The 27,189-nt window shown below is 53.0% G+C and overlaps 1 protein-coding gene across 5 annotated transcripts; it reads right to left on the bottom strand.

Moving 5' to 3' along the window:
* Positions 1-247: 247 nt before the first annotated feature.
* On the bottom strand, positions 248-17,633 carry RBCK1 (RANBP2-type and C3HC4-type zinc finger containing 1). Of its 5 annotated transcripts, none has more exons than XM_045885584.3 (14): positions 17,583-17,633; positions 16,891-16,980; positions 15,640-15,784; positions 10,300-10,393; positions 9,966-10,164; positions 8,667-8,788; positions 8,361-8,534; positions 7,027-7,187; positions 5,899-6,010; positions 3,219-3,398; positions 2,389-2,487; positions 1,937-2,080; positions 1,353-1,537; positions 248-943 (listed from the first exon to the last, which is right to left on the bottom strand). In XM_045885584.3, exons 2-14 carry the CDS (start codon positions 16,910-16,912, stop codon positions 904-906), a joined length of 1,677 nt encoding a protein of 558 aa, XP_045741540.1. In that variant the 5' UTR covers positions 16,913-16,980; positions 17,583-17,633; the 3' UTR covers positions 248-903. The 5 variants fall into 5 exon arrangements, 4 of the variants coding, with proteins under 4 accessions (XP_045741540.1, XP_045741541.1, XP_045741542.1 ...); XM_045885585.3 differs by having other exon boundaries at positions 17,470-17,615; XR_008506928.2 differs by lacking the exons at positions 1,353-1,537; positions 17,583-17,633 and adding an exon at positions 1,581-1,760 and having other exon boundaries at positions 16,891-17,379.
* Positions 17,634-27,189: the final 9,556 nt, after the last annotated feature.

The following is a 27,189-nucleotide window of genomic DNA, read 5'->3' as shown; positions in this document are numbered from 1 at the left end:
TTGCCCCCCCACCCAAGGCCCCACCTGCAGACCCGCTTCCTGCCTGACCCGAGAGCACGCAGCCCCTCAAGGGGGCACAGGGGTGCCTCGACAGGGGCAAGGATCCCAGTGCAGGTCATACCCTCGCTCCACCATTGCCAGGGGCTACCCCACCCTGCCTCGGTGCCCACGGAGCTCGCCATCCTGCCCGCGTGCAGGGTCCCAGCCCGTGACGCTTTCACGCCCCCTCACGACATCACACGCATCCTTTCCTGGAAAGCCATTTTAATTAGCTTACACAGGCAGCAAAGAGGGAGACATGGAAGCTGAACCTGATACGCTGTGCTTTAGACACCGCCAGGTCTCCCCCTGGCTCCGAATGGGCTTAGCAGCAGCTGTCTAACAAACCGCAGGCCTCCGACAGCAAAGACAGAGGTGAGTCAGCCCCAGAGAGCCGATGGAGAAGCGGTGGGCTCTGGGTGCTCAGCATTCAGCAGACGAGGGCGGTGGAAGGGGGAGAGCATGGACTCACACGGGGCTCTCAGAGGCTCCATCCAGCAGGGCTGTGTTTAAGTCTGGGTCAGGCAGAGGGAAGGGCCGCAGAGAAGAGCTGAGAGGTCTGGCCGGCAAGCCCCAGAGGAAGGGCAAAGGCCCTGGGGCAGATGCAACCATGAACAACACCGACCGCAAGCTTAGGGCCCCCTGCAACACCACTTGAAAACAAAGCCATCCGCACAGCTCGGGGGCCTTGGTCTCTACAAGGCCTGTCTCAGCCACACGCAAAGGCATCTCCCGGGGGAGAAACCAGAGCCAAAGCACCAGCCCTGTCCCACAGCAGCATGGGGATGTGGGGCTGTCAGCGTGGGGACCAGGCCATCCTCAGCTAGTGGCAGTTCTGACAGCTGGGGTGACAAGGAATCCCATTCACCCGGCAACGGCAGCCCCCACTGGTGTCTCCTGGGCCCTGGAGGATGGGGAGGAGAGAAGGTCATGACAGCGAAGACAGTGCCCTCCCTCCAGCACACCCTCAAAGCGCTGCACGCCCCCACTCTGGGCCTTTGCTCGGGCCGGTCCTCCTGCTACGAACGGCCCCCTCGGCCTCAGCTACCTGATGGAGGCAGTCAGTAAGACCTTTCTGGGCTCCCATAGCACCCCCAATTACATGGTCTCAGTCTACGCTCCCCTGGACCCAGAGCAGGCAAAGGATGTGACGGATCTTTGCATATCCTGGGTGGGCCCCGCACCCGGGCCCCGGAGACAGGGTGGCTCCCTCTGCCTCCGTCTGTCCTGGTGTCCACCTGGACGGAAGGACGAGCCCCCGTCTCCAGGGACAGACTCCTAACAAAGACGGCCGCCTTCCGTGCAGCGCTCACCCCAGACAGCCCGCGGAGCACCTCCCTTGCACGGTTTCAGCTGACTCAGGAGAAGGCGGGAGAGGCCCTGCCACCGTCTCGGCCAGTGTCCCCACGTTACAGATGAGCAGCCTAACCCCACGGCCACGGTGCACCCGCCGGCGACCCGCTCGCCTCTGACCCCAGACCGACTCCTCATCGCTGCCCTGGGCGGGGGGGTGGGGGTGGGGGTGGGGGTCGGTCGGCCACCTTTTTCCGTAAAGGGCCGGTTCCTTCAGGCTTCTGGGGCCATATGGTCTCGGCCTTCGTGGGCCGAATGCGGCCGCAGACAGGACACAACGGATGTACCGGGCTGTGCTCGCAGAACACGCTACTTAGGGACAGGACACTTGGATTTCGTACCACTTTCACAGCTCACAAGACAGTCTCCTGTTCTTGGTATTTTTCAAACATTTAAAAAATGTAAAAAACGTTCTTACTTTACCAGCTAGACGAATACAGGCGGTGGCCGGATCTCGGCCCAGGGGCTGTCCCCCGTTCTCTGGCAAGGCCGCCGGGGCACCTCCCCGTAGCACCCCCAAGCCTCTGCTCTCCAGAGGACTCACCCCGGGTCCCCAGCGCGGGCCCTTGGTGACCCAGCAGATTTCCGTGTGGCACACAGTGCAGCGGATCCAGTCACAGCCGTCCTTCTTCTGCACCACGATCCGGCACTGCGGGCAGTGCATGGCCTCGCCCTGCTGCAGCATCGACTGGGGCGGGGGCGGGGGGGCTTCAGCGCCCGCCCCCGGGCCCCCACCCCCTGCAGAGGGAAGCCGGCTCTCCCCTCTGGAGTCGCGGGCTCACTCTCCTCCGCGCCTCCACCAGGCCTCGCTCTTCCTAACTGCTCGCCACCCGCCCACTTGTCCTAACTAGCTCCCATCTCTGGATGGCGATGACACGAGAACGGGGTGACAGCGTTCAGGGCTGCCTGAACCACAGCCCTCTCTGAGAAGCCCCCCACCTGCAGAGAGCTCCCAGAGCTCCAATCTCCAGGCCCTCAGCCCCGACCCTGCCTCACCCTGAGCATCTCCGTTGTCTGCCGGGCGGCCACGTCGTTCTGAGCCCGCAGGGCCAGGTCATCCTGGTACTCCTTGCAGTTCATCTGCTCGTGGATGGCCTGAGGCGGGGTGAGGGGCTCGAGGTGAGAAGGTTCCTCGAGGGGTTAAGAGGCTGAGAGACGTGAGGGGCACTGAATGTCTCTAGATGAGGTCATGGACAGGGCCTCGCTTTATAAACCAAGCACCTATTTTAGGGAAGGGGACAAGGAGGCCAGGGAGGGAAGGCCAGGGTTGTCCCATATGATGATAATACCACCCACGTATGCTGAGTCCTGAGGGCAGAGAAATCCCTACACCCCCTCTCCCCACGACTGCAGCCCCTCCGTCCCTGGCTAGACTCTGCCCCAATCACAGGCCCAATGCTCCAAGACTGAGCTCACTTAGGCTGTGACCGGGCGCGGACCTGTCTACTCGCCCGAGACCAGTCTCTTCAGTGGTCAAGTGCTGAGAGGATGAGGGGAGGGAGCGGCCTGAGGTCAGGGTCCGGCAAGACTCCATCTGGGGCCAGGGTTGAGCTCGGCCTGTGACTGGGACTGGGGTTCAGTTAGAGGCCAGGGTCAGGGCTCAGTACTGGGCCGAGGCTCAGTCTAGGTTGAGGTTCCATCAAGGGCCAGGGCTTGGTCCAAGGCTTAGACTCAGTATGGGGCCCAGGCCAGGCCCCATCACGGACATGCAGCTATCTGTCCTGACAGGCTAGTGTCACAGCTCCTTTCCCAGGAGAACAGGCACTGAACTGCAGTGAGCTCCTGGCAGGACGAGGGAGATGGACAGCACGGGTCCCTGTCCCCACCTTACAGAGCAGGCAGTTGACGTGGAAGCACACCGGGCAGGTAAACTCGTTGACATCATCCTCAAAGAAGCACCATCCCTTGCAGTCCGGGGTCTTGCAGTGGTAGCTGAAGGCGCTGCGGTTTTCCGCGATGGAGACACCCAGGTCCAGAAACCGCTGGTAATCCTCGGGGGGCAGCAGCTGCCAAAAGGCCCCAACCCGGTTTGCTCGGGGTTCAGAACAGCCGATGAGGGCCCTCCCTGCCCCCACATATCCTCCATAAAGGCCAGCCTAGCTCCGGCTCTTTACTTCGCACCACCCTCGGTGTTTAAAAACTCCACTCAAAAGTGGATTAAAAGTTCTAGAGATGGATGGTGGTGATGGTTGCACAACAATGTCAGTGTACCTAATGCCACCGTACACTTAGAAGTAGTGAAAATGAAAAAAAAAGAAAAATGGTAAATTTTGTCATGTGTACATTTAAGGAAAAAATGAACAAAAATAATAACTGGCAGTGCTGGGGAAGATGTGGTTAAACCAGTATTCCGGTACATCACACTCTGAGAAAGCAACGTGGCAGCTGTATTTCAACAAAATTTCTCTGACCCATTGGGACTCACTCCACTTCCACGAGTTTATCCTAAGCATATAATACATAAGAAGAGACACCACGCAAAACATTCCTTGAAGCATTCATTACAAACTGAGGAACGGGAATTATTACAAGAAGAGGTATAAGCACGATAGATGCCATAAGATTTATGATAATCCTTAGAAAAATTCTATGGCAAAAGAGCAAAAGTTGTTGTATCCATGCTGGTAACAATGAAGAAAAAATCATGCCTACTTTCTATATCTGAATTGGGTGGTGGTTACAAGAGTTGTATTTGCCAAAACTCACCCAACCGCATGCTTATAAGGGTGCATTTTACTGCATGCCAAGTTTCCCTTAGCAAACTTGATTTAAAAAGGAATAAAGTCACGTCTGCCCACAGACACCAAGGGAAACAGGAAAATGCAGTCAGGGATTCCCTGGGATGGCAGGGTTGTGGGTGACTTTTCTCTTTGATTCCAGTTCTATGTGGTTTAGGCATGTGTTTTGTAAAGATAAGCTCCACTGCATTACTCTGCTGATCCCTGCCCCCTTCTCCCTCTGCCACACCTGACCTTCTCTGAGTCTTGGGTCAACCCCTAAGGGCTCTGGGGAAGCATGGGCCCTGCAGCCCCTTGGCAGGAACTCTGGTCCCATCACAATGCCCTTGGTAGGGATGGACCTCAAGGAAAAACCTCTGGGTAATCACCATGGGTGCCAGATGGAATGACTGACTCCATGTCTGGGAGCTTTCCAGGCCGCAGTGAGAAGGCCTTAGCAACCCCCTGGAGCCGCCCTTCCCTGATGCCCCACAGACAACAGATAAAAGGGGCTGTTCTTGGTGTAGGTGAAGTTCCCCAAGCTCTACCCTTTCTGCACCCCCCCGCCCTTTTCAGCTGAGGTAGACCCCCTGGGCTCCAGGAAATACTAGGAGCAGTCAAGGAGGTTCACAGAAGCAGGATCCTAAGGGAGAGGCAGGAGGAACAGAGGTCTTGGGGATGTGCCTGTGGGGTCTCCCATGTGGACCTCAGCCACCTTTGACCCTGCCTCATGTTTTGGCCTGGGAATCCCAAGATGCCCATTTCTGAGAAGGCCCTTCCCCACAGTTTAAAAACCATGAATGAAGCCCAACAGTCAATTTTCCAGGTGGGGAAATGGAGACTCACAGAAGGGTGAGAACTTGGAAATAATACTGATAATAATAACAGTGAATGCGCACGCCTGGACGCCTACAGCACTGGAATGGACTGCTGGAGGGATGGCCCCATTTATTCATGTCTCCCTGACGCCACACCCTTGGGTGGTCCCCTCTCACAGGGACTCTGGGCTTGAGCATGCTCAGTGGGAGGGCAGCGAGGGAAGGAAGAGAGGAGGTACTCCTGCACTGAAGCCCCCTGCTGGCTGCTCTTGGAACCTGAGGACCATCGGCCCGGGAGCAGGCCTGGCCTGCTTGACCCAGCCAGAGAGCAAAGTGGAAAGAGGCCCAGCCGCCCACCACACCCCCCCCCCCGCCCCGCCCACCACTGCAGGTAAGACCATCCTGAATCAGTCCAGGACAGCTGACCCACCAGCTAAACCCACCTGAGGCCGGCCAGGCCCAGCAGGAGCTAGAAAAATCAGGAGCTACAAGAATTGTCTGGCTAAGCCCAACCCCAATGACTAACTTGCAGATTCATGAACTAAATAAACAGTGTTGTCTGAAGACACTATGTCTGGAAAACTTGTTACGCAGCAAAAGCAAACTGATACAAGGGCTCACCCACCGTGTGTCAAGCACTATTCTAGAATCTTTACACACACTCTTCTCCTATATTCTTCACAGCCTTTGAAGAAACTAACTTCGACCCTCACTGAGATGAGAAAAGCAAGGCATGGGTTGAGTATCTGACTTGGGGTCACCGGGGCCAATGGGCCCAGTTTCCCCACTCCTAACGCCTCTGCTGTCTTTTCTTCACTACGGTGGTTTCTTTACCAGCTACATGCCCCAAGTCCCGACCTCTTCACTGCTTGGCCCCCGGCATCCCACGCGGAAGGGTCTGGATAAATGTGTGCTGTCTGAGATGTGCCGGCTCAGGGCGTGCCCCTCCCTCCCCCGCTCCCAGGCCTTACCGCCCGGATCTCTCTCTCCAGCAGCTTGCCTGAGCACGAGTAGGTGTTGTCAATGAAGGGGCAGGAGACCTCGGCCTCCTGGCTGTTGCGGATGGTGCCCTGCAGACACTCCCTGGAGGGGGAGTGGGGTGAGGGGTGGAGGTTAGGGTCATCTGAAGCCCATCTGACTCCTCACGTGGTGAGGCCTGACCCCAGGGAGGCTTTTCCTCAGTACCTACCTTCCTATCCCTCCCACAAAGCCATCAGCAAGGCCTCCACCTCTGTCTACCCCGCCACTACCCCCACTGCTCTGGTCTAGGCCCCCATCACTTTCACTGGGATCCCTGTGTCCACCTGTCCCCAGCAGCCTCCCACCCCGACCTGCCCAGAACAAACCTGCACCCCTCACTACGGCTCACAAGAACCCCAGGGACAGGTCCTCCCTAACACCTCTCTGTCCATCCCTCTGCTCTGGCCACACCGACCCCTGCTTGCCGCAGATGGGCCAGGCACACCCCTGCACCAGACCTTCTGGTCTCTGTTCCAAGTGCTACCTTCTGTGGGGCTTCCCTGACCCCCTCCTGAAGCAGAGCCCCTGGGTTTTCTTTCCTCATAATTCACCGGGACTTAGATCTGACACAATTTACAATTATACGAGTCATGATTTGATTACCAGCAGCCTCTCCACTGCAAGGTAAGCTCCAGGAGGCAGGAACAGCTTTTGTGTTCACCCCTGGATCCCTAGGCCTAGCCTGGTCCCTGGCACCCAGGGGCCACTCAAGAAACACCTGCTGTGATGAAGGAGGACCCCGTTTCCAGAGCCCAGGGCTGGCAGCCTGCCCACCAGCCAGGCAGCGAGCGGGCTCGGCTCAGGCTGCCAGGGACTGGGCCTCAATGCCCTCGGAGGGGCCCGCGCGCACGGCGGCTTGAGGGCCGGAACCAGAATGCCTGAGCAGTGTGGCCGCGAGGAGGCGGCAGGCCTCTCTGCACCTCCCACGCCTCCTTGGCAAAACGCGGCGACGGCGCCTACTCGCAGGTTTTTGCGGGCATCCAATGAGATGTAAGCGCACGGCCCCCCCCCCCTCAGCCCTCCGGTAACTGGCGGCTGCGAGACACGCGGCCCTGCTGGGGTGGGGGCGGGGGCCGCACCTGCAGAAGGCGTGCAGACACTCACGCAGCACCACGGCATCGCCGGGCGCCAGCACCAAGTAGCACACGGGGCACTCGGTGGGCTCGGTGTTCAGCACCAGGCTCCTCTGATCCAGCTGGACGTGCTGCAGGTAGTTCCCCTCCTGCTGCTGCTGCTTCCGCTGGGCACACGGGGCGGGGCCGCGGGGCGGGTCAGGGTCTCAGGGGAGGGGCAGACCACGAAGGGGGCGGGACCAGGCCAGACCCCGGAGGCGGGGCAAAGCTGGCGGAGAGTCAGGATCCCTGGGGGGGGTGGGGGCGGGGGTGGGGTGGCCTGGCCGTAGGCAGGAGACGAGATGCTGGGAAGGGTGGGGCCAGCGCGAGGCCAGGAGGCGAGAGGGGAAGCCACGGGCGGGAGGCGGGCCAGGCTGGGGCAGGTCGGGGCTGCAACCGGGGGTCAAGCCACGCGAGGGAGTGATGGCGGTAGGGAAAGGAAGGGGGTTAAAGGTCTGAGGGGGTAGTCTGGGATAACAGGGCTCACATCCCTGCCAAGAAGCAGGGCACGGCTGGGCAGGGGGTGGGGTCGGAGCCGGTCAAGGTCACAGAGTGGGTCAGGGGTATGGAGGTGGTGATAAAGCTAGGGAGCAAGGCAAGACGGGAGAGGACGGGGTCTGGGCCAAGACTAGGTAAGACCACAAATGAGGTCATGGCTGGGGCGGGGCAAGGACAGCACTGGATCCCAGGGGAATGCAGGTGAGGGTTGGGGGGCATCCGATCAGAATGGGGAACACTCAGGATCTGGTATCTGTGTAATCAGAGCTTGTGTCAGGATGGGGGGACAGAGCTATGGGAGGGGCAGGACAGAGGGCGGGGTCAACCTCGCAGGGAGAGGTGAAAGGCTGGGTCCAGGCTCATAGGAAGTCAGGGATGAATCACAACAGGGAGGGAGGGGGTCAGGAATAGTAGGGTCCAGGGTAAGGTGACGTCTGAGTGGAGCAGGAGCTAGGTCACAGGCGGATAAGGAGGAGGTGGACAAAAGCACGGTCAGAGCTAGGGTACCGGAGTCACAGCCAGGGGAGTTGTCCGCACAGTGGGTGTGGGAGTCAAAGCTAGGGGCGGAGCCACAGCCCCAGTGGGGGCGGGGCATGTGATCACAGCCAGGGAGCAGGGTCTCAGCACCTAAGACCTCCAGGAGAGGGCGAGTCACAGTCAAGTGCAGAGTCAGCACCAGCGGTGGGCTCAGGAGGGGGCAAGGCGGCAACGCGGAAGGAGCGGCAATGCGGAGGTGCCTCCCTTCCAGTCCTACGCCTCCCCGCCCGGTCTGCGCGTGTTTGTCCCGGGACTTCCGCGCCCACCTGCTGGTACTGGCGCAGCGCCTCCTCCTCGCCCGCCAGGCGCGCTCTCTCCTCCTCGTCGGGCTGGTACGAGGCAGGGACCTGGTAGGCCTCAGGCCGCGCCCGGCAGCACATCTCGCAGCCGGGTCTCGTGGGCTTGTTAATGAAGGTGCAGCCGGGGCACTGCCAGCCCACCTGGGAGCAGAGTCGGGGAGTGGGGGTTGAGCACGGCGCGGGGAGTCGGGCGGGGGCGGGGCCCGGGAGCGCGGAGGCGGAGTCGGGGGTGGGGCGCGCGGTCACCAGCACGCGGAGGCGGGAGCGGCTTACCGGCGGGGGTTCGGGCGTGGCGTCGGGCTGGCCCCGCCCCGCCTCCTGGGGGACTCCGGGCTTCGTGGGGCCAGGCTCCAGGGGGCCCCGGGGCTGCAGCGTGAGGTCCTTGAAGCCCAGATCTAGGGAGGAGGGTTTAGGGGGTGGCAGATCCAGCAGCCCACTTCGTGCACACTCTGAGCCAGCCAGGCGCCCTGCGGCCCCTCCACGCCCCCCGCACCGCTCCCTCCTCCCTGGGGGAGTCTCCAGCTCGGTTCCCCAGGTGAGCCTAGACCTGGCTGAATGTCCGGCTCCTACAGGGTCAGGGGCCCTCCTCCACGCGTGAGTGCTCCTGCGAGCCCCCGCTTAAAAACCCGGGCCTAAAAACCGGCCTCCTATGCTCCTTATGTCATACACCTAGAGGCCCAATCACTTCTGAGATGCTCCTGACAAATACTGAATCTGCATCCATTCACGAGGGGATATCGGACAGAAAAAAAACCCAAAAAAACAAAACTGGCCGGACTCTTCAAATATCAGGAAAGTCAAAGTAAGACTGAGGACACCAAAGATTGAAAGACCCCGAGAGACATGAGGCCACTGCCAGGTGTCTGGCCACAAAGGACATTCGTGCAACAACTGGTAAAATCTGGGTAACATCTGTGGATTAGATAATAGTATTTCATCATTGTTAATTTCCTAAATTTGGTAGTTGTATGTTTACCACATGTAAGAAAATGACCCCTTTTCCAAAAACATGAACACTGAAGTATTTAGGCAAGAGGGACATCATGTCTGCAACTTCACAACAGTTCAGAAAAAAATTATTTAGACATATATAAATAATTATATAGAGAGAATGACAAAGCAAAGTAATTGTGGTGAAGTGTTAGTATTTTGGGGAATCCACATGAAAGGTACTTGGGAATTTGTTATACAATTCTTTGTACAATGTTGCAACTTTTCTATAAGTCTGAAATACTTTCAGATGATAAGCAAAAAATTTAGAATAAACGCTATTATTGTCATCATCATATCCAATGTACAGATTTAGAAACCGAGGAACAGAGACTGGAAGGGACGTGCCCGACGTCGTCCAGCTGATGAATGCCGGAGCCAGGACTGAACTCAGCCCCCCTCCTCCCCCAGACCAGCTGCTCTCAGAATGGCTCTGAAATGGCTCCCTCCGGGGTGCCCTTTGTCCTCTCTTCCCCACTATGGATAAGGTCCTCCTGGTGACAGCTCCTGACCAAAAGCCACGGGCTCTGCTCCCTCTCACCCTGCGATCTCAGGTGAGTCCCATGGCGCTCAGAGCCTTACCTTCCAGCATCCGCAGCTGCCTCTCCCGCTGCAGCTCCTGAGGGTTCAGTGAGGTGTTGCAGGCTGACAGCAGATAGAGGTAGGCACTGTCCCCATTCCGCCGCACCCCGTGGGAGTGCAGGGTCTCTTGGTCCCGGGCCAGCCGCTGCCCAATCACCCACTGCTGCAGGACGGGCGGAAAGCCGTAGTCCAGGAATACCTGGGGGCGGGGGGGACGGGGTACGGAGAGCAGGAGAGTGAAAAGGGAGGATCAGAGTAAAGAGAGGTAGAAGCAAAATGGGAAGCATGTGCCCTGATGTTTCCCTTTAGTGTGGCCCCACCCCTGCCAACTCACCATGTCCTTGAGGGAAGCCACGGTCATGTCAGGGCGCACGGTGAGCCAGATGCTGACCGTGTACATCTGAGCATCCTCCACGCTCACCCACAGCCTGCGGAGAAGGTCACAGGTCCAACCCCGGCCACCAGCTATTGGCACGGACGTGTCTGCACACTTGTGCACGCGTATGCATGTGTACAGACCCAAAGGCACACGCCCACACCCCGCCCCCCCCCGGGGTAGAGGCCTTTCCTGGATTCCCACAGCACTGGGCTTCCTTCTTGATCAGAACCCACCGCGTAAGCCCCTGCAACGGCTTGGCACTGCTCTGAGAATCAGATCCACGCTCACCGTGGCACACCAAGGCCTCTGCGATCGGCCCCTCCCCGCTCTGCAGCCTCCTCTCATTCTGTCCTTTGGTCCTTAGCCAAGCCACCAACAGTTGTTATGTACTATATGCCAAGACACGTCAAAGCACGTCATAGGTTTTAGCTCATTTAATGCTCTCCACGAACCCATGAGGCAGCTACTGCGGTCACCGCTGCTTTATGGGTAAAAGCCCGAGGCACAGCCAGGTCACACTGACTCTACTGAGTAAGCACTGAATGACTGTGAGACGCAGGATTCCAAGCCGGTGTCATTCCAGACAAACACCAGCCTTCTCAAGGACCCTTCAACGTTTCTGGAAGATTAAAAGCATGAAAAGGAAGGGCTGAGATAAAAAACAAGAACAAAAACAAAACAAAACAGAACTGATCCCAAAGGAAACAGAAAAATCAGAATGCAGAACAAGAAGAGCAAGGAACAATCAACAAATGAGGACAAGCTCCTAGAAATGTACAACGTGACTCCTGACTAACCTAACCTTCAGCTCCAACTACAAGTTCACAAGAAAAACTGGAGATCCGAAATGACAGGCTGAGACAGCAATTAAGAAATCCAGAATGTGGGAAAATTCTGGAAGTCCAAGACCCGGTTTCTTAAATTAATGGCATAAAAAGAGAGGGAGAATAAAAAGGACGATATTAAGAAATGTTACGTAGGGGGCGCCTGGGTGGCTCAGTTGGTTAAGCGACTGCCTTCGGCTCAGGTCATGATCCTGGAGACCCGGGATCGAGTCCCGCGTCGGGCTCTCTGCTTGGCAGGGAGTCTGCTTCTCCCTCTGACCCTCCCCCTCTCATGCTCTCTCTCTCTCTCTCCCTCTCATTCTCTCTCTCAAATAAATAAATAAAATCTTTAAAAAAAAAAAAGTAAAAAGAAATGTTACGTAGGGGTGCCTGGGTGGCTGTCGTTAAGCGTCTGCCTTCGGCTCAGGTCATGGTCCCAGGGTCCTGGGATCGAGCCCTGCATCGAGCTCCCTGCTCGGCGGGAAGCCTGCTTCTCCCTCTGCCACTCCCCCTGCCTGTGTTCCCTCTCTCGCTGTGTCTCTCTCTGTCAAATAAATAAATAAAATCTTTAAAAAAAAAAAAGAAGAAAGAAACGTTACGTGTAGATCTCCTTTGGCTCCTGTCGGGAACAAACCTACTATAAAAATTGTTAGTGAGATAATCAGGGAAATTTTAATATAAACAGTATTAGAGGATTTTAAGGAATTATTACTAATAATTCCTTAATTATTGTTAGGTGTGATAATGAATCCAAGTTCATAAACAAGCCACAGGGAGGTAATGTACAGCACGGTGACTGTAGTTAACAATACTGTGTTGTATATCTAAATATTGTTGAGAATAAGTCTTAAAACCTCTTATCACAAGAAAAAATAGGGGTGCCTGGCTGGCTCAGTCAGTAGAGCATGTAACTCTTTTTTTTTTTTTAAGACTTTCTTTATTTATTTGACAGAGAGAGAGCGCAAGCAGGGGGAGCGGCAGGCAGAGGGAGAGGGAGAAGCAGGCTCCCCGCCGAGCAAGGAGCCCGCCTGAGATCATGACCTGAGCCAAAGGCAGACTGAGCCACCCAGGCGCCCCTAGAACATGTGACTCTTGATCTTGGGGTGGTGAGTTGAAGACCCATGTTGGGTGCAGAGATTACTTAAAAATAATAATAATCTGTAAGTATGTGAGGCAATGGACGTTAACTTATTGTGGTCATCACTGCACGATACACACGTACCAAATCATTATGGCGTCCATCTAAAATGATTCTGAGCCTCCACTTCCAACGTGTGGACGGGAGGAGGGGAGCTCCTCACACAGCCCCCAGCGATTCTCGGGCACCAGTAGGGCGTCCTACATTGCAACTCAATTCTGATCCCATCCGCCCAGAGACAGCAGCTGCGTCCACAGGTTGAGGGCTCAGCCCGATGAGCCTGCCCCTCCCCCCATGCCAATCACAAGCCCGGGTTGTCAGCTGCGCTGTCCCATCAGCTATAGAGTTGGGGGTTCCAACAGCCCACTCCTCGGGTTCAATTAATTTGCTAGAGCACTTCCTAGAACTCGAACATTTCACTTACTAGATCACTGGTTTATTATAAAAGGATATAATTCAGGAACAGCCAGATGGAAGAGACACACAGGGCGAGGTATATGGGAAGGGGTGAGGAGCTTCCATACCCTCTTGGACTGTACCGTTCCCCCCAAATCTCCATGTGTTCATCAACCCAGGAGCTCTCTGAACCCTGTCCTTTTCAGTTTTTATGAAGATTTCATTACATAGGCATGATTGGTTAAACCACTGCCACTGGGGACTGATGCAACCTCAGCCCCTGTCCCCTCCCAAGAGGTCAGAGGGATGGGACTGAAAGTTCCAACCCGCTAATCACCGGGGTTGGTTGCTCTGGTGACTAGCCCCTATTCTTAGGTGATCTGGGGACATTCCAAAAGTCACCTCATTCACATAACGAAAGGCACCTCACATTCTCATCACTTACAAAGTTCCAAGGAAAGGACAAAGACCAAATATGTATTCCTTATTATAAATCACAGTATCACATCCCCTTAAACTAATACAATGTTATATGTCAGCGATATCTCAGTAAAACTGGGGGAAAAAAAATGTCCATGTAAACGGTGGACACAAATGTTCCCGGCAGCAGCATTACTCGTATTAGCTGAAAAGTGGAAAAAAATCAAATGTCCATCAAATGATTAATAGATAGAGAAAATATGGTATATCCATACAGTGGATTATTATTCAGCAACAAAAAGAAATGAAGTTCTGGGGCACCTGGGTGGCTTAGTCGGTAAGCATCCGACTCTTGATCTCAGGGTCGTGAGTTCAAGCCCTGCACTGGGCTCCACGTTTAGGGGAGCCTACTTAAAAAAATAACAATAAATAAACAAAAATAAAAGGAATAAAGTTCTGATACATGCTACAACACGGATGAATTGAGAAAACATTATGCTAAGTGAAAGAAGCCAGACACAAAAGGCCACATGTTGTATGATTCCATTTATATGAAATATCCAGACTAGGCACAACCCTGGAGATAAGTAGATTAGTGGCTGCCTAAGGCTGCGGTTGCGGAAAGGCAGGGAGATGAGGAGTGACTACTAATAAGCACAGACCTGGGTTCTGCAGGGGGTGATAAAAACGGTCTATAAGTGGGGCGCCTGGGTGGCTCAGTCGGTTAAGCGTCTGCCTTCAGCTCAGGTCATGATCCCAGGGTCCTGGGATCGAGCCCCGCATCGGGCTCTCTGCTCAGCATGGAGTCTGCTTCTCCCTCTCCCTCTGCCCCTCCCCCTGCTCCTGCTCTCGCTCTCAAATAAATAAATAAAATCTTAAAAAAAAAAAAGTTCTATAATTGATTGTGGTGATGGTTGCACAACTCTGAATATACTAAAAGCCTTGAACTATACACTTTAAAGATTTTATTTTTATTTATTTGAGAGAGAGAGAATGAGAGACAGAGAGCATGAGAGGGAGGAGGGTCAGAAGGAGAAGCAGACTCCCTGCCGAGCAGGGAGCCCCACGCGGGACTCGATCCCGGGACTCTAGGATCATGACCTGAGCCGAAGGCAGTCGCCTAACCAACTGAGCCACCCAGGCGCCCGAACTATACACTTTAAATTATTGAACTGTATGGTACATCAACTCTATCTCAATGAAACCATTAAAAAATGAAATGGGATCCACCAGGATCACTGAAAATCACAACTATGAAACTACTGTCTTACTATGTACGCAGCAGCAAAAAAGCAGCAGGAAAAAGACAAACCCCGCCATTTATTGAGTGACTGATATGTGCGAGGCACAGTGCTAAGCATTACAACATCAAGCTTAAGTCTCCTGGAGAAAGACTAACAGTATCCATCCTCCCTTGCTTCTCTTGCTAACAGAACCCCTGAATTCTAGTTGGATACCTGGTCACATTTCACAGCCTCCCTTCAAGCTGAGTGTGGCTGTGAGAATAAGTTCTGGTCCGCAGGAACTTAGTGGAAAAAGTGTGCAACTTTCTGAGCTGTGTGCTCTTAAGTGTGGGAGGGGGTGTCCTTCTTCCCTTCTGTAGAGGCCGCTTTGGGGCAACAAGCTGGAGCAATGGAAACTTGATCAAGGCAAAAGGGCCCACAGCAACCACCAAAGCTGAATGCAAATAGGCTCATTAAGCGACCCACCTCAAAATATGCATAGCCCTAGTTCACAATGGCTTACTTACACCAGACAGTTACCAATAAAGGGAAAATTCCGTCAGTTCCCAGTCCCCTACTTCCCTACTCTGCCCTTTAACTCAGCCCCCTACCCAGCCTCATTGAAGACAGTTGGTTCTGCTGTCCCGCCCACCGCTCCCCTGCAGTGTATTCAATAAACTTCTGTCTCCTTTGTTCGGCCTAGGGTGAATTCTTTCACCTCCTGGGGCCGCCAGCTCCCACCTGGTTGGGTGGCCCCATATTTGGCCCTCCCCCCAAATATGGGGCCACCTTTCTCCTTACTGCCACCTTTCTCCTTACTGCTGACAAGAATGCTGATGTGATGGCTGGAGCTGGAATAGCCATTTTGGACGATGAAGCAAACCTCAGAATGGAGTCCATGAATGACAGAAAAACAGGACAGAAGCATGAGTCTCTGAGGATTACAGGAAGCACAGCCTCCACATCTAGACTGCCTGCCGTCAAACTTATTTATGCCACTGTTATTAGGTTTTTTCTGTTACATGAGGACTAACATTCTAATACATCTTCTAACCACCCTATGAGATAACTTACCATTATTGCCCCATTTTAAAAATTTAAAAAACCCTGAAGCTCCGAGAGGTGAAGTGACTTGCCATAGATCTCACAGTTGATTAGTGCCAGAGCTTGGGTTTGAACCTAGGTCCCTGACACCAGAACCTGCCACTAAACATAACTGTTCTATAGGCAAGAATATATTGTGGTCCGCTGCAGTTCGGGAAACCCTAAGTCTGGCCACCCATGCACTCCTTACCTGATGTCCTGTGTTGGGGAGACCTCGGGCTTTAGTCGCACACTCAGGGGCACCCGTTGCTCTGCCAGCCAGATGGCACACTGCACTGCCACCTTTTCATCCCCACCTGCCACTGCCCGGCTGAGTCTCAGGGCCATCTCCTCAGCTGAAATCCAGCACAGTGGAAGCAGGTTAGCACAGGGTTTATCTTTCAGGAGCTGGGGGTGAGGGAGGTGGTGATCCCTTGTACATGGTGCTTCCTCTGTCTTCCTGGTGAACTCCTATATATCCTTCAGTACCCAGCTTAAAATTCCCTTTGTCTGAGGGGCCTTCTCTGAAACTCCCCATTCCCCCTCCCTGTTCATTTGGTTCTATTTTTCCTTCATATTCCCAGGTCCCCATACTTCCATTCACTTATCTGACAAGCATTTATTGAGCTCCTACTGTGTACCAACCACTGCCGTAGAAACTGGAATTCAGCAGTGAATAAGATAAACAGGGTCCCTCTCCTCATGGACCTCCCAGCCCAGTAAGGAGACAGACAACAGAAAAAAATTCAGATTGTGATCCATGCTGGCAAGGAAATAAACAGGGTAAGATCAGGGAAGGCCTCTAGGAGGAGGTGACGCTGAAGCTGAGACCAGAAGGAGAAGCTACATATGTCCAGACCCAGTTAGGGAAGAGTATACCAGGTGGAGAGAAAGGTAAGGGCAAAGGCCTTGAGCAAGAAATGGTTAGATGAGAACAGAGAGAAGCCAGTGGAGCTCCATCAGAATGAACAAGGGGATGAATGGGGTAAGACTATGAAGTCAATAAAGCCCAAAGGGCCTTGTGGGCTAACCAAGGGCTCTGGCTTCTGTTTTAAGAACACAGAGGAGCACCTGGTGGGGGGATTTAAGCAGGGTGATGACATGACTTGACATGTTCTACAATGCTGAGTGGAGGAAGCAAGACGGGAGGCAAGGGCCCCTGATATTCAGGTCAATTGAGATCTGTCTCCCCCACCAGCCTGCGAGGTCTCCTGTGCCCTCCAGGAGCTCCCTACCCCATCGCAGCAGAGTTGGCTCACGGTGGCCTCGGGGGCATCCCATAATTGAATGAAAAGCCTCTGGCAGCAACCAGGCCCCAAAGAAGGAAACTGAGGGGTAGGTGGGTAGAGGAAGGACACTGTTAAAGCTCCCTCTCCCGGGTCCTTCTGGGGAGGGGAGGCCGGGTCCTGCCGGGGCCCACTTCCTAACGGAAGTTTCCCAGCCGCCTCCAGGGGGTGCCCACCTTTCTTGGTCTTCTCGTCCATCTGGCTTGGTTGCGCCCATCCCCCCGAGCAGGGGCAGCAGCTCCGGAGAAATGCTATCCCTGGGTCACCTGGCAGAGGGCGGACGACCACAAGCAACTCAGCCCCCACCGGTGGCCTCCAACGCGGCCCGGGCCCTCTTTGTGCCTTGGTGTCCCCAGCGGCAACCGGGTAACATCCCAAGCACCGGGACCGGGTATGGGAAGCGGCCGGGACCTCGCGTGGGAGGTGAAAGGGCAGGCGGCACAGAGCCAAGCCCACAACGCGCGACAGAGGAAACGGGACAGGCCTGGGGCGGGGATGAGAGTGACGCCGCACAGCCGGGCGCTGTTTAGCCCCCCACTTTTCGCTGCTGGGAGCGCCCCTGGCGCCCAGGATTACAGCCACACTCTCTCCCCTCCGGGGTGGCCTCAGACAGTGGGGAAGGGAGGAGAGCAAGCTACAGCGGAAGGGAAAGTGAAAGTGGAGGCCCCGGAAGTGGGGCCGCAGACTGTCGGGACATCCGGACACCCCCCGCCCCCACACACCGCCCGGCCCACCCAGGGGCGGCTGCCACCTACGCAGTCCCCGGCGGTCCCCGCCCTGCTCCGGATCACGGCGGTCCGGGTGCTCAATGACCTTGACCGGAGTGACCCCTGTTGGGCTGACCTCAGACTCCCCGACCCTCACTCACCGGCCCTGCCGCGCCCGCAGCGCCGCGGGAAGGGGCGGGGCCCGGGTTGGAGGGGCGGGGCCCGGATGGGGGCGGGGCCGGGGCTGCCGGGGCGGGGATTGGGCGGTATTGGGGTGGGGCGCAGCGCGGAGCCACCCCGGCTCAGCCTCCGCGGACCCCGCAGCACACCTGAGGGTGAGCCGCATCCTCGGCTCTGTTTGCTGAAGACCAGCGGAAGCTCTGGCCTCACCTGACGGCTTCTCCTTTTGGCCCCAGCAGTCCATTTTCCACCTGCTGCCGGAGGGTCCCTAGAATGTCAATCAAACCACTCCTCAACACGCTCGCAGTAGTTCCCAACACTCTCATGGCAAAGTAAAAGCCAAGGTCCTCCCCACGGCGGCCTGCAAACTGCCTCTCCTCCTTCTCTGACTACTGTTAAACCTAAAATATAAAACAGCCAGTTATTTTCCCAGCAAAATGGGTTTATTCAGGAATAGCCAAGAATTGCAATTTGGGACATTCAAGCTATGAAAAACCATGGGCAAGTCTAACAAACAAAGCAAAGGAACATTATTTTACTGAGAAGGAGGAAACTGGGAGGGGTGCTTTGAGCCAAAATCCATTGGAGAAAATCAAGAGTTCAGGGTGATGACAGGCTCTCATTGGCGGAGTTACAGAAGTAGTGGATTTCTTGTAGGGGATGCAATGCACATTTTTCCCTGTCCGGGCCTGTAGTTGATACTTTCCTGTTGAGGACTCTTTGTTGGGGTGTGTAACTGACAATTCCTCCTGTAAGGGACCTCCAGGGGTACCTGTCAGACCTCCCCTTCCTGGCCTCCCTACTCCATTTTAGTGAGGTCTCCCTTGATTACTTGGCTCCCTCCACTCAAGCCCATTGGCCTCCTAAGTCCTACAACAAGGCAGACACACTCCACCTCAGGGCCTTTGCATATGCCATAACCCAAATATCCTTATAGCTTGCTCTCTCCCTTTAGTTTGGTCTTTACCCTAGAGTCTTCCCCGTCCACTGTATCTGAAATTTCACATACCCACATACATCCAGCATTTCATATCCTCCTTCCTGGCTTCATTTTTTTTTTTCTACAGCATATGTTACAATCTAATGGCATATTTTACTTATTTATCTTGTTTTTTTGTTTTGTTTTGTTTTGTTGTTGTTGTTGTTGTTGTTTTGTCCGTTTCCCTCTTCTAGAGGCCAGGACTCTTGTCTATTTTGCTCACTGCTGTGTTCCTGGTGTCTAGAATAGTTCCTAACATAATAGATCCTCAAGGATTATATCTTAAACGAATGAAGGAATCTCTGACTTTTCATCTAGGGTCACTTACCTTTCGCCTGAAATGCACCCCTTAACACAGAGGTTCTCAACCTGAGCTGTACATTTGAATCATCTGTAGAGCTTTTAAAAATCCTGATGCCTAGGCCACATCTCAGATCAACTGATTCAGCATCTCGGGCTGGGCCCAGGCATCAGGAATTTACAACGCTCTCTGCTATTTATAATAAGAGGTCAAGTTTGAGAGCCGCTGTTTTAAAACTCCTTGTAGGAAGAGACTTCTGGTGACAAATTTTCTTGGTCTTTGAAGTCTTAGTTAGAGCTCAGCCTTGATAGACATTTTCACTGGGAGAATCCAGCTGGCATTTCACCTTGAAAATAGCACTCCTGGGGCGCCTGGGTGGCTCAGTTGTTAGGTGTCTGCCTTCGGCTCAGGTCATGATCCCAGGGTCCTGGGATCGAGCCCCGCATCGGGCTCCCTGCTCGGCGGGAAGCCTGCTTCTCCCTCTCCCACTCCCCCTGCTTGTGTTCCCTCTCTCACTGTCTCTCTCTGTCAAATAAATAAATAAAATCTTAAAAAAAGAAAATAGCACTCCTTCGTCTTCCAGCTTCTATGGCTGCTACTGAAACATCACCACCTGTCGGTCTAACTGCTGTTTTTTCTTTCAACAGCCTTATTGACATATAATTGATATACTATAAGAGCACCTATTTAAAGTGTACGGTTTAATGGTTTTTAGTACATTTGCAGACTTATATATACAACGGTCACCACAATCTAATTTTAGAACATTTTTATCACCCCTAGAGAAGCCCTGTACCCATTAGCAGACACCCCCCACCTGGTATCCTCCAACCCCGTGGCATTAATCTACTTTTGGTCTCTATAGATTTTCCTATTCCTATATTAATTAAATCTTACGATATGTGTTCCTTAGTGACTGGCTTCTTTCATTTAGCATCATGTTTTTGAGGTTCATCCACGTTGTACTGCTGTCCTTTAGAGAGTAATCTCGCTGGTTTTTTCCTCTGAGTGCTTTTAAGATTTTTTCTTTGTCTTTTTGCATTTTCACTATGATGTGTCTATGTGTGAAAATTTAGAGTCTCTCTCTCTCTCTTTTTTTAACATAATCTCTACGCTCAACGTGGGGCTCAAACTCATGACCCTGAGATCAAGAGTCACATGCTCTACAGACTGAGCCAGCCAGGTGCCCCTATAGAGTCTCTTGAATCTGTGGTTGATGTTGGATTTCTATCTCACTATTCCCTCTTTCGCCACATCTAATCTGTGGTTTAACCCAGATTTTGAAGATTTTTTTTGAAGATTTTTTTTTTTTTTATTTGAGAGAGAGAGAGAACATGAGCAGAGAGAGGGGCAGAGGGAGAGGGAGAAGCAGACTCCCTGCTAAGCAGGGAGCCCGACGCGGTCTCCATCCCAGGACCCCCAGACCACGACCCAAGCTGAAGGCAGACACTTAATCGACTGAGCCACCCAGGCGCCCCCGCACCAAGACTTTGAATTTTTTATTTTGGTTATTGTATTTTTTATTTTAGAAGTTCTGTTGGGTTTTCAGATCTGTTGTCACTTGATAAAGTTTCTATACTTTGGCCATAGTTTCAAGCTTGTTATTTATTTCAGGGCAGTACACATTTTTCTTTTATAATCTGTGTCTGATAATATTGCCATCTGAACTCTGAGTATCTGTTTCTGCTGGTTTTCATTGGTTTTCACTTCTGTTGCCTTGTTTTCCTCTGGTGACCCTGCCGGTTTATGATGATCATGGTTCCTTCAGCCCTGAGGTTACCTGCACAAATTTGGATTGAGGGCAGTTATTTTCTTTCAGCAGTGCTGGTCCTCGCCTCAGCCCTTCAAGGGCAGAGCCAGCATTCACTTCGGACATCCTTCATCCCAGCAGGTAGACTCTTCAGTCATTCAAGCCTGGTTCAGTCCCACCGTTCGCTCTCTGTGTGCCCTGGACAAGATTCCCGCGCTCTGGGCCTCGGCTTCCCCCTCCGTGCAATGGTAATCACGATGGCCCCTCCCTCGTAGGGCTGTTTTGAGGATCCGTGTCAGTTATGGCTTATTGATATCTAATGAGTACCCCAAAATTCAGTGGCTTAGAACAACAATAAACATGTAGATCTCACACAGTTTCTGGGGGTTAGGAATTCAGGAGCAGCTTCTTCAGTGGTTTTGGCTCAAAATCTCTCAGAGGTTGTAGTGAAGATGTTGGTTGAGGCTTCAGTCATCCAAAGGCTTGACTGGGGTGGAGGATCAGCTTTCAAGAAAGCTGCTCACGGGGCACCTGGGTGGCTCAGTTGGTTAAGCAACTGCCTTCGGCTCAGGTCATGATCCTGGAGTCCCGGGATCGAGTCCCGCATCGGGCTCCCTGCTCGGCGGGGAGTCTGCTTCTCCCTCTGACCCTCCCCCCTCTCATGTGCTCTCTCTCTCTCTCTCATTCTCTCTCTTTCAAATAAATAAATAAAATCTTTTAAAAAAAGAAAGAAAGAAAGAAAGGGGCGCCTGGGTGGCTCAGTTGGTTGGGCGACTGCCTTCGGCTCAGGTCATGATCCTGGAGTCCCGGGATCGAGTCCTGCATCGGGCTCCCTGCTCAGCGGGGAGTCTGCTTCTCCCTCTGACCCTCCCCCCTCTCATGCTCCCTCTCTCTCTCTCTCATTCTCTCTCTCAAATAAATAAATAAATAAAATCTTAAAAAAAGAAAGAAAGAAAGAAAGCTGTTCACACACCTGGTGGGTGCTGGTTTGCAGGATGTCTAAGTTTCTTGCCACGTATGCCTCTCCATCAGTCTACTTGAGTGTCTTTGAAACATGGCAGCTGGCTTTCCCAAGAGCAGATGATTCAGGAGAGCAAGGCAGGAGCCATGATATATTGTATGGCCGAGGCTTACTCCTTCGGACGGACAGTGATTCCCACGACTGGCGAGGGCGAGGTGACCCCTGTGTGGGAGTGAGGCACCGCCGCGACCCTGGGCCACGAGTTTGGGAATCTAACACGGATGCACCATGGTGCCACATCCAGCTTTGTGGCCGTCAAGCGTCGCACCTTCCCGCACACTTAGGCAGCGGCTTCCCCAGTGTGCAGTGCCACACTCGGGCACGCATCCTGGGCATTGTGCCACCATTTGTAGTGTTTTATCTTGTCCACACGTGGGGGATCCAGGAGTTTGAGAAATCCAAGGGCAAGAATCCAGCTGCTTATGAAAATGACAAATGGGCTACTCATCTGGGTGATGGTTCTGTGGTTCTATCTCAGAGATAGACTCTCTGAGAGAAGAGTCTACATTGTTGTGTTGTGTTGTGTTGTGTTGAAGACATAATACACTTCTTTTTTTTTTTTTAAAGATTTTATTTATTTATTCATGAGAGACAGAGAGAGAGAGGCAGAGGGAGAAGCAGGCTCCCAAGGAGCAGGAAGCCCGATGCGGGACTCGATCCCAGGACCCTGAGATCATGACCTGAGCCGAAGGCAGATGCTTAACCATCTGAGCCACCCAGGCGCCCGACATAATACACTTCTTATGGACTGAAAAAAAAGTCATATTTTTTCATTTTCACAATATCCTATTTGTTACACCCGTCAACCCAGCTCAGGGTAGGAGTGAACTACACAAGGGCCTGGATACCACGTGTCAGGATCATAGGGGCCATGTCAGAGGCTGGCCCTCGCATGTCAAATGAGATAGTGCATACAAAGTGCTTAGAACCATGCCTGGCACGTGATGTATCCTCTGTAAATATTAACCATCCCTAACAAGTGTCCTGCTTTGTTCTGGCCATGTAGGGTCTGCGTAGCCACCACTTTCATTTAGTCATTCAATAAACATTTAATTGAGCAGTTCTGTGTGCCAGGCACTGTTCTAGGAGCGGGGGAGACCATTATGAACAAAACATAGCCCCTGGCCTTCTGTACCTCCCACAAACAACAGAGATAGAATGTCCTGCCAGGTGGTGCTATGTGAAGAAAAACAAAGCCAGTTAAGGAGAGAGGTAAAGCCGGTAGAACAGTCATCGTGGCTCAGATCTGAGCCCTGAGAGAGCCCTCTCGGACCTCTGAGTCCCTCTTGGCATCCAAGCAGGTGGAACTTATATACCCATTTTATACCTGGGCTGGGGTCTAACAAGCTCAGAGAAGAGCTGAAATGAGCTTGAGTTCCCCAAGGAGTCAGAATTTCTCCAAATACAGAGGTTCTCCAAATGGATGCTCAGTAACATCACCCAGGAGCTTGTTAAGATGCACAGCCCCTATGAGGAATTCTTAATCACAGGAAAGAAACTGAGGGTTGCTGGAGTGGGGGGTGGGGTGGGAGGGATGGGATGGCTGGGTGATAGACATTGGGGAGGGTATGTGCTATGGTGACCGCTGTGAATTGTGCAAGATTCAACAGAATCACAGATCTGTACCTCTGAAACAAATAATGCAATATATGTTAAGAAAAAAAAAAAGAAGAAGAAGGTAGCAGGAGGGGAAGAATGAAGGGGGGGAATCGGAGGGGTAGACGAACCATGAGAGACAATGGACTCTGAAAAACAAACTGAGGGTTCTAGAGGGGAGGGGGGTGGGAGGATGGGTTAGCCTGGTGGTGGGTATTGAGGAGGGCACATTCTGCATGGAGCACTGGGTGTTATGCACAAACAATGAATCATGGAACACTACATCTAAAACTAATGATGTAATGTATGGGGATTAACATAAGAATAAAAAAAAAAAAAAGATGCACAGCCCCACACAGTCTGACTCACAGGTCAGGAGAGGTCAGGGATCGGCCTTGTAAACAAGCATCCCAGGGGACTGACCAACCACATCTAGACTCTGTTCTTCCGGCTGCAGAGGTACAGGGGAGGGCTGGCCCGGTCTTACAGAGTCTCCAGGTCCAGCCTCAAAGGTGGGGTGGGGCTTAGCCACACAGAGAGGAGCGGAACAGGCTGGGGCCGAGAGACACCAAGCAATTTGTCCAGGGACACACAGCCCGCAGGGTCAGTTTTGGGTACACAGTGGTCAACTTATTTGATCAAGTATATCTCGTGCTGTCTATTAAAATAAATAAGTAAATAAAAAGCCATAAATTATTTTCAGCTCCTCCCATCAAGAGGGAGGATCTTTTTTCCCACCTCCTGAATGTGACTGTGTGACATGCTTTGGCCAATGGGACATTTGCTGATGTGACACCAGCGTAGCGTGCACGTTGGCGTCTGTCCTCTCTTATTGCTTTTTTGAAAGCCAAGACCACCACATGAGGGGGCCCGGCCTAAGCCTGTTGGAGGCTGAGACCTTGTGGAACAGAGGTGAGCCACCCAGCCCAGCCTCCTTAAAGCCTGCTGACTGACAGACTGACCGACGACACACAGCCAGGGGTGAGCCTGCGTGCCCTTCCAGCGGGCCCAAACTGCTGACCCAGAGAAGCAGGGACCGCTAAGTTTTGGTGTTTGTAATGCAGCAAAGCCTAGTTACTGGGGGAGAGAAATTTTCTCCCCTCCTTTGGGGCAAATTATACTTAATCATGGTCATTAACCCTAACTGCCCAACAGACAAACTCCGAATCACAAAGACCTCACCCAGGAAACTTCATGTCTTGCTCACTAAAACCCAGTGTGGATGTGGTGGTCCTCCTCCGTCTCGTAGCTAAGGGAACCGCGGCCTCAAGGTGGCTGTGTTAGGAATGAGAGGGTGGAGGTCCACCAGCTCACAGTGGCCTCAGCCTAGAAGGGATCTCCCCCAGAGGGCACTTCTACACACACACCATTGGTCAGAATTAATCACGTGAGTGTAAGCGGGGGAAGGCAGGTAAGGGAGCACCTGGAATACGTGGTGACGCTCACCTTAGCCACAAAGAACTTACTTAACACAGAGGTAATTAGTTTCTTTCTCTCTTTCTTTCTTTCTTTTTTTCTTTTAAAGATTTTATTTATTTATTTGACAGAGAGAGACATAGCGAGAGCAGGAACACAAGCAGGGGGAGTGGGAGAGGAAGAAGCAGGTTTCCCGCAGAGCAGGGAGCCCGATGTGGGGCTCGATCCCAGGACGCTGGGATCATGACCTGAGCCGAAGGCAGATGCCCAACAACTGAGCCACCCAGGCGCCCTCTTTCTTTCTTTCTTTAAGATTTTGTTTATTTGAGAGAAAGAGAGAGAGAGAGGGAGAAGCAGACCCCTGCCGAGCAGACCGCCCACCCCCGACCACGTGGGGCTGGATCCCAGGACCCTGAGATCACGACATGAGCAGAAAGCAGCCCCTTAACCAACTGAGCCACCCAGGCGCCCTGGTAATTAGCTTCTTAATTTGTGTGGTTACCTGTTTAACATCTGGCTTCTCTCTTAGACTGAGTCCCTGAGCGGAGGGACCACGTTTGTGTCCATCTGGCACCATGCCTGCCTGTAGCCATCATTCAAAATAGCGGTTGAATTGCTAAAGCGAGTAAATAATCGGGCAGACCACAATATTATCTTTTGTGTTTAGCTCCCAGTTATAGAGAAAAACCCCAATTAAATTTCCTATAGTCCTCTCACTTGTAGTAATGTATATGTATTACATTGGATATCGTAAAAGTTTTACAATGATCATTATATGAATATAAGTAGAACATGAAAGTCCCCACTAATTGCCTCAGGGGTTTGGCCACATGCATTACTTGGTGAGAGTCGATTCTGCATTTTTCTGTGCCAGTTTTCATGCAGCTGCCTCTGAGCCGCCTTGTCAAAAGTTCCTGCTTCAGGGGGCACCTGGGTGGCTCAGTGGTTAAGCCGCTGCCTTCAGCTCAGGTCATGATCTCGGAGTCCTGGGATCGAGCCCCGCATCGGGCTCCCTGCTCAATGGGGAGCCTGCTTCTCCCTCTCCCTCTGCCCCTCCGCTCATGCTCTCTCTCTCTCTCTCTCTCTCAAATAAATACATAAAATCTTAAAAAAAGAAAAAAAAAGTTCCTGGTTCAAAGCAAAACCAGGAAACCAGGTGAGTTTCTCTGTTATGTGGTGTGGGCCGAGTCTTGTGCTCTCTAAACCACTTTTTTTTACCTATAAAATGACAAGCGTATTTACCTTCTAGGGTTGCCGTGAGAATTAAACGAGTCCCTCTGTGTAAGGTAGATAAAAGGTTGGCACAGTACCTGCCACTTGGCACCCCCATTTTAGAGTTTGTGTCCCTCCCCCTCACTCCACTGGTACCTGCGAGAACACTCAGCTTGTGAGGGAACTGGGGCTGTTAATTTGTCCACACAAATTGTTCCAACTGTCTGTTGGAAGCCAGTGGGGGAAGAAGAAAGCTTGGGGCCCTGTCCCCGGCCATCCTGGGTACAGAGAGAGGAGGCTGACTTGTCCCTATCAGTTAGCTTTTGCTGTGCAACAAAACACCCCAAAACTCAGTGGCTTAAAACAAAGATCCCTTTATTTAGCTCATGATTCCGAGGCAAGGCTTCTGGTCTCGGCCAGCCTGACTGATCGGTGCATTTGCAGACTGGTGGCTGGATGATCTAGAACGGTCGCCCTCACCTGTCTACAGCCAGCCATAACTTTGACCAGGACACCTCAGTTCTCGCGCCTTCTCCCACTACCTCCTCCCAGAATTTGCCTTTGCTCAGGTGACAACCCCTCCCACACGGAGCATGAACCTCAGGGAGGCTGCACCCCCCGCCGCCGGAGGATTGGCCTGGTTAATTAGTGTGCCCGCATTTCCCTGCTGGTGATTGGTCAGGAGAGGACATGTGACCCAGCCCTGGCCAATGAAATCTGTGGGAAAGTCAGCTAGGAGGGCTTCTGGGAAAGCTTTTGCCATCCCAAGAAAGAGCTCTGGGGGGTAAAAGCAACAGCTGACTCTTATTGAGGGTTTAAGTGCTTTACAGGAAATAACTCATTCAACTGTCGTGAGTTGGGCACTGTTTCGCTCATTGTACAGATGAGTAAGCTGAGTAGTTAAGACACTTGAGGGAGGGGCGCCTGGGTGGCTCAGTCGTTAAGCGTCTGCCTTCGGCTCGGGTCGTGATCCCAGGGTCCTGGGATCGAGCCCCGCATCCGGCTCCCTGCTCAGCGGGAAGCCTGCTTCTCCCTCTCGCACTCCCCCTGCTTGTGTTCCCTCTCTCGCTGTGTCTCTCTCTGTCAAATAAATAAAATCTTAAAAAAAAAAAAAAAAAAAAGACATTTGAGGGTCAGCTAGTGAGTGTGGGAGCCAAGACATCGTTCCAGGCAGCGTGACTCCAGAGGACTGAGTCCTCTGGTGCTACAGTACCACCCTCCTGCTTCCTCTGGTCACGGATCTCTCTTCTGTTGACACCTGGGACCTCTGTGGCCATTGTGTCAGTCGTCACTAGGGACAACAGAGCAGAGCG

The sequence above is a fragment of the Mirounga angustirostris genome, unplaced genomic scaffold, assembly GCF_029215605.1.
Source record: "Mirounga angustirostris isolate CCGP_5_RB_7025 unplaced genomic scaffold, mMirAng1.0.hap1 SCAF_10, whole genome shotgun sequence".
In the NCBI taxonomy this organism is placed as follows: Eukaryota; Metazoa; Chordata; class Mammalia; order Carnivora; family Phocidae; genus Mirounga; species Mirounga angustirostris.
This window is presented reverse-complemented; position numbering and strand designations above follow the sequence as displayed.

Coding starts and splice junctions, on each gene's coding strand:
- RBCK1 (XM_045885584.3), bottom strand. CDS start 16,912: ATGGACGAGAAGACCAAGAAAG. Junction 8,535..8,666: donor CCACGCCCGAACCCCCGCCG/GTAAGCCGCTCC, acceptor CTCTGCTCCCAG/GTGGGCTGGCAGTGCCCCGG. Junction 6,011..7,026: donor TGTCTGCACGCCTTCTGCAG/GTGCGGCCCCCG, acceptor CTCCCCCTCCAG/GGAGTGTCTGCAGGGCACCA.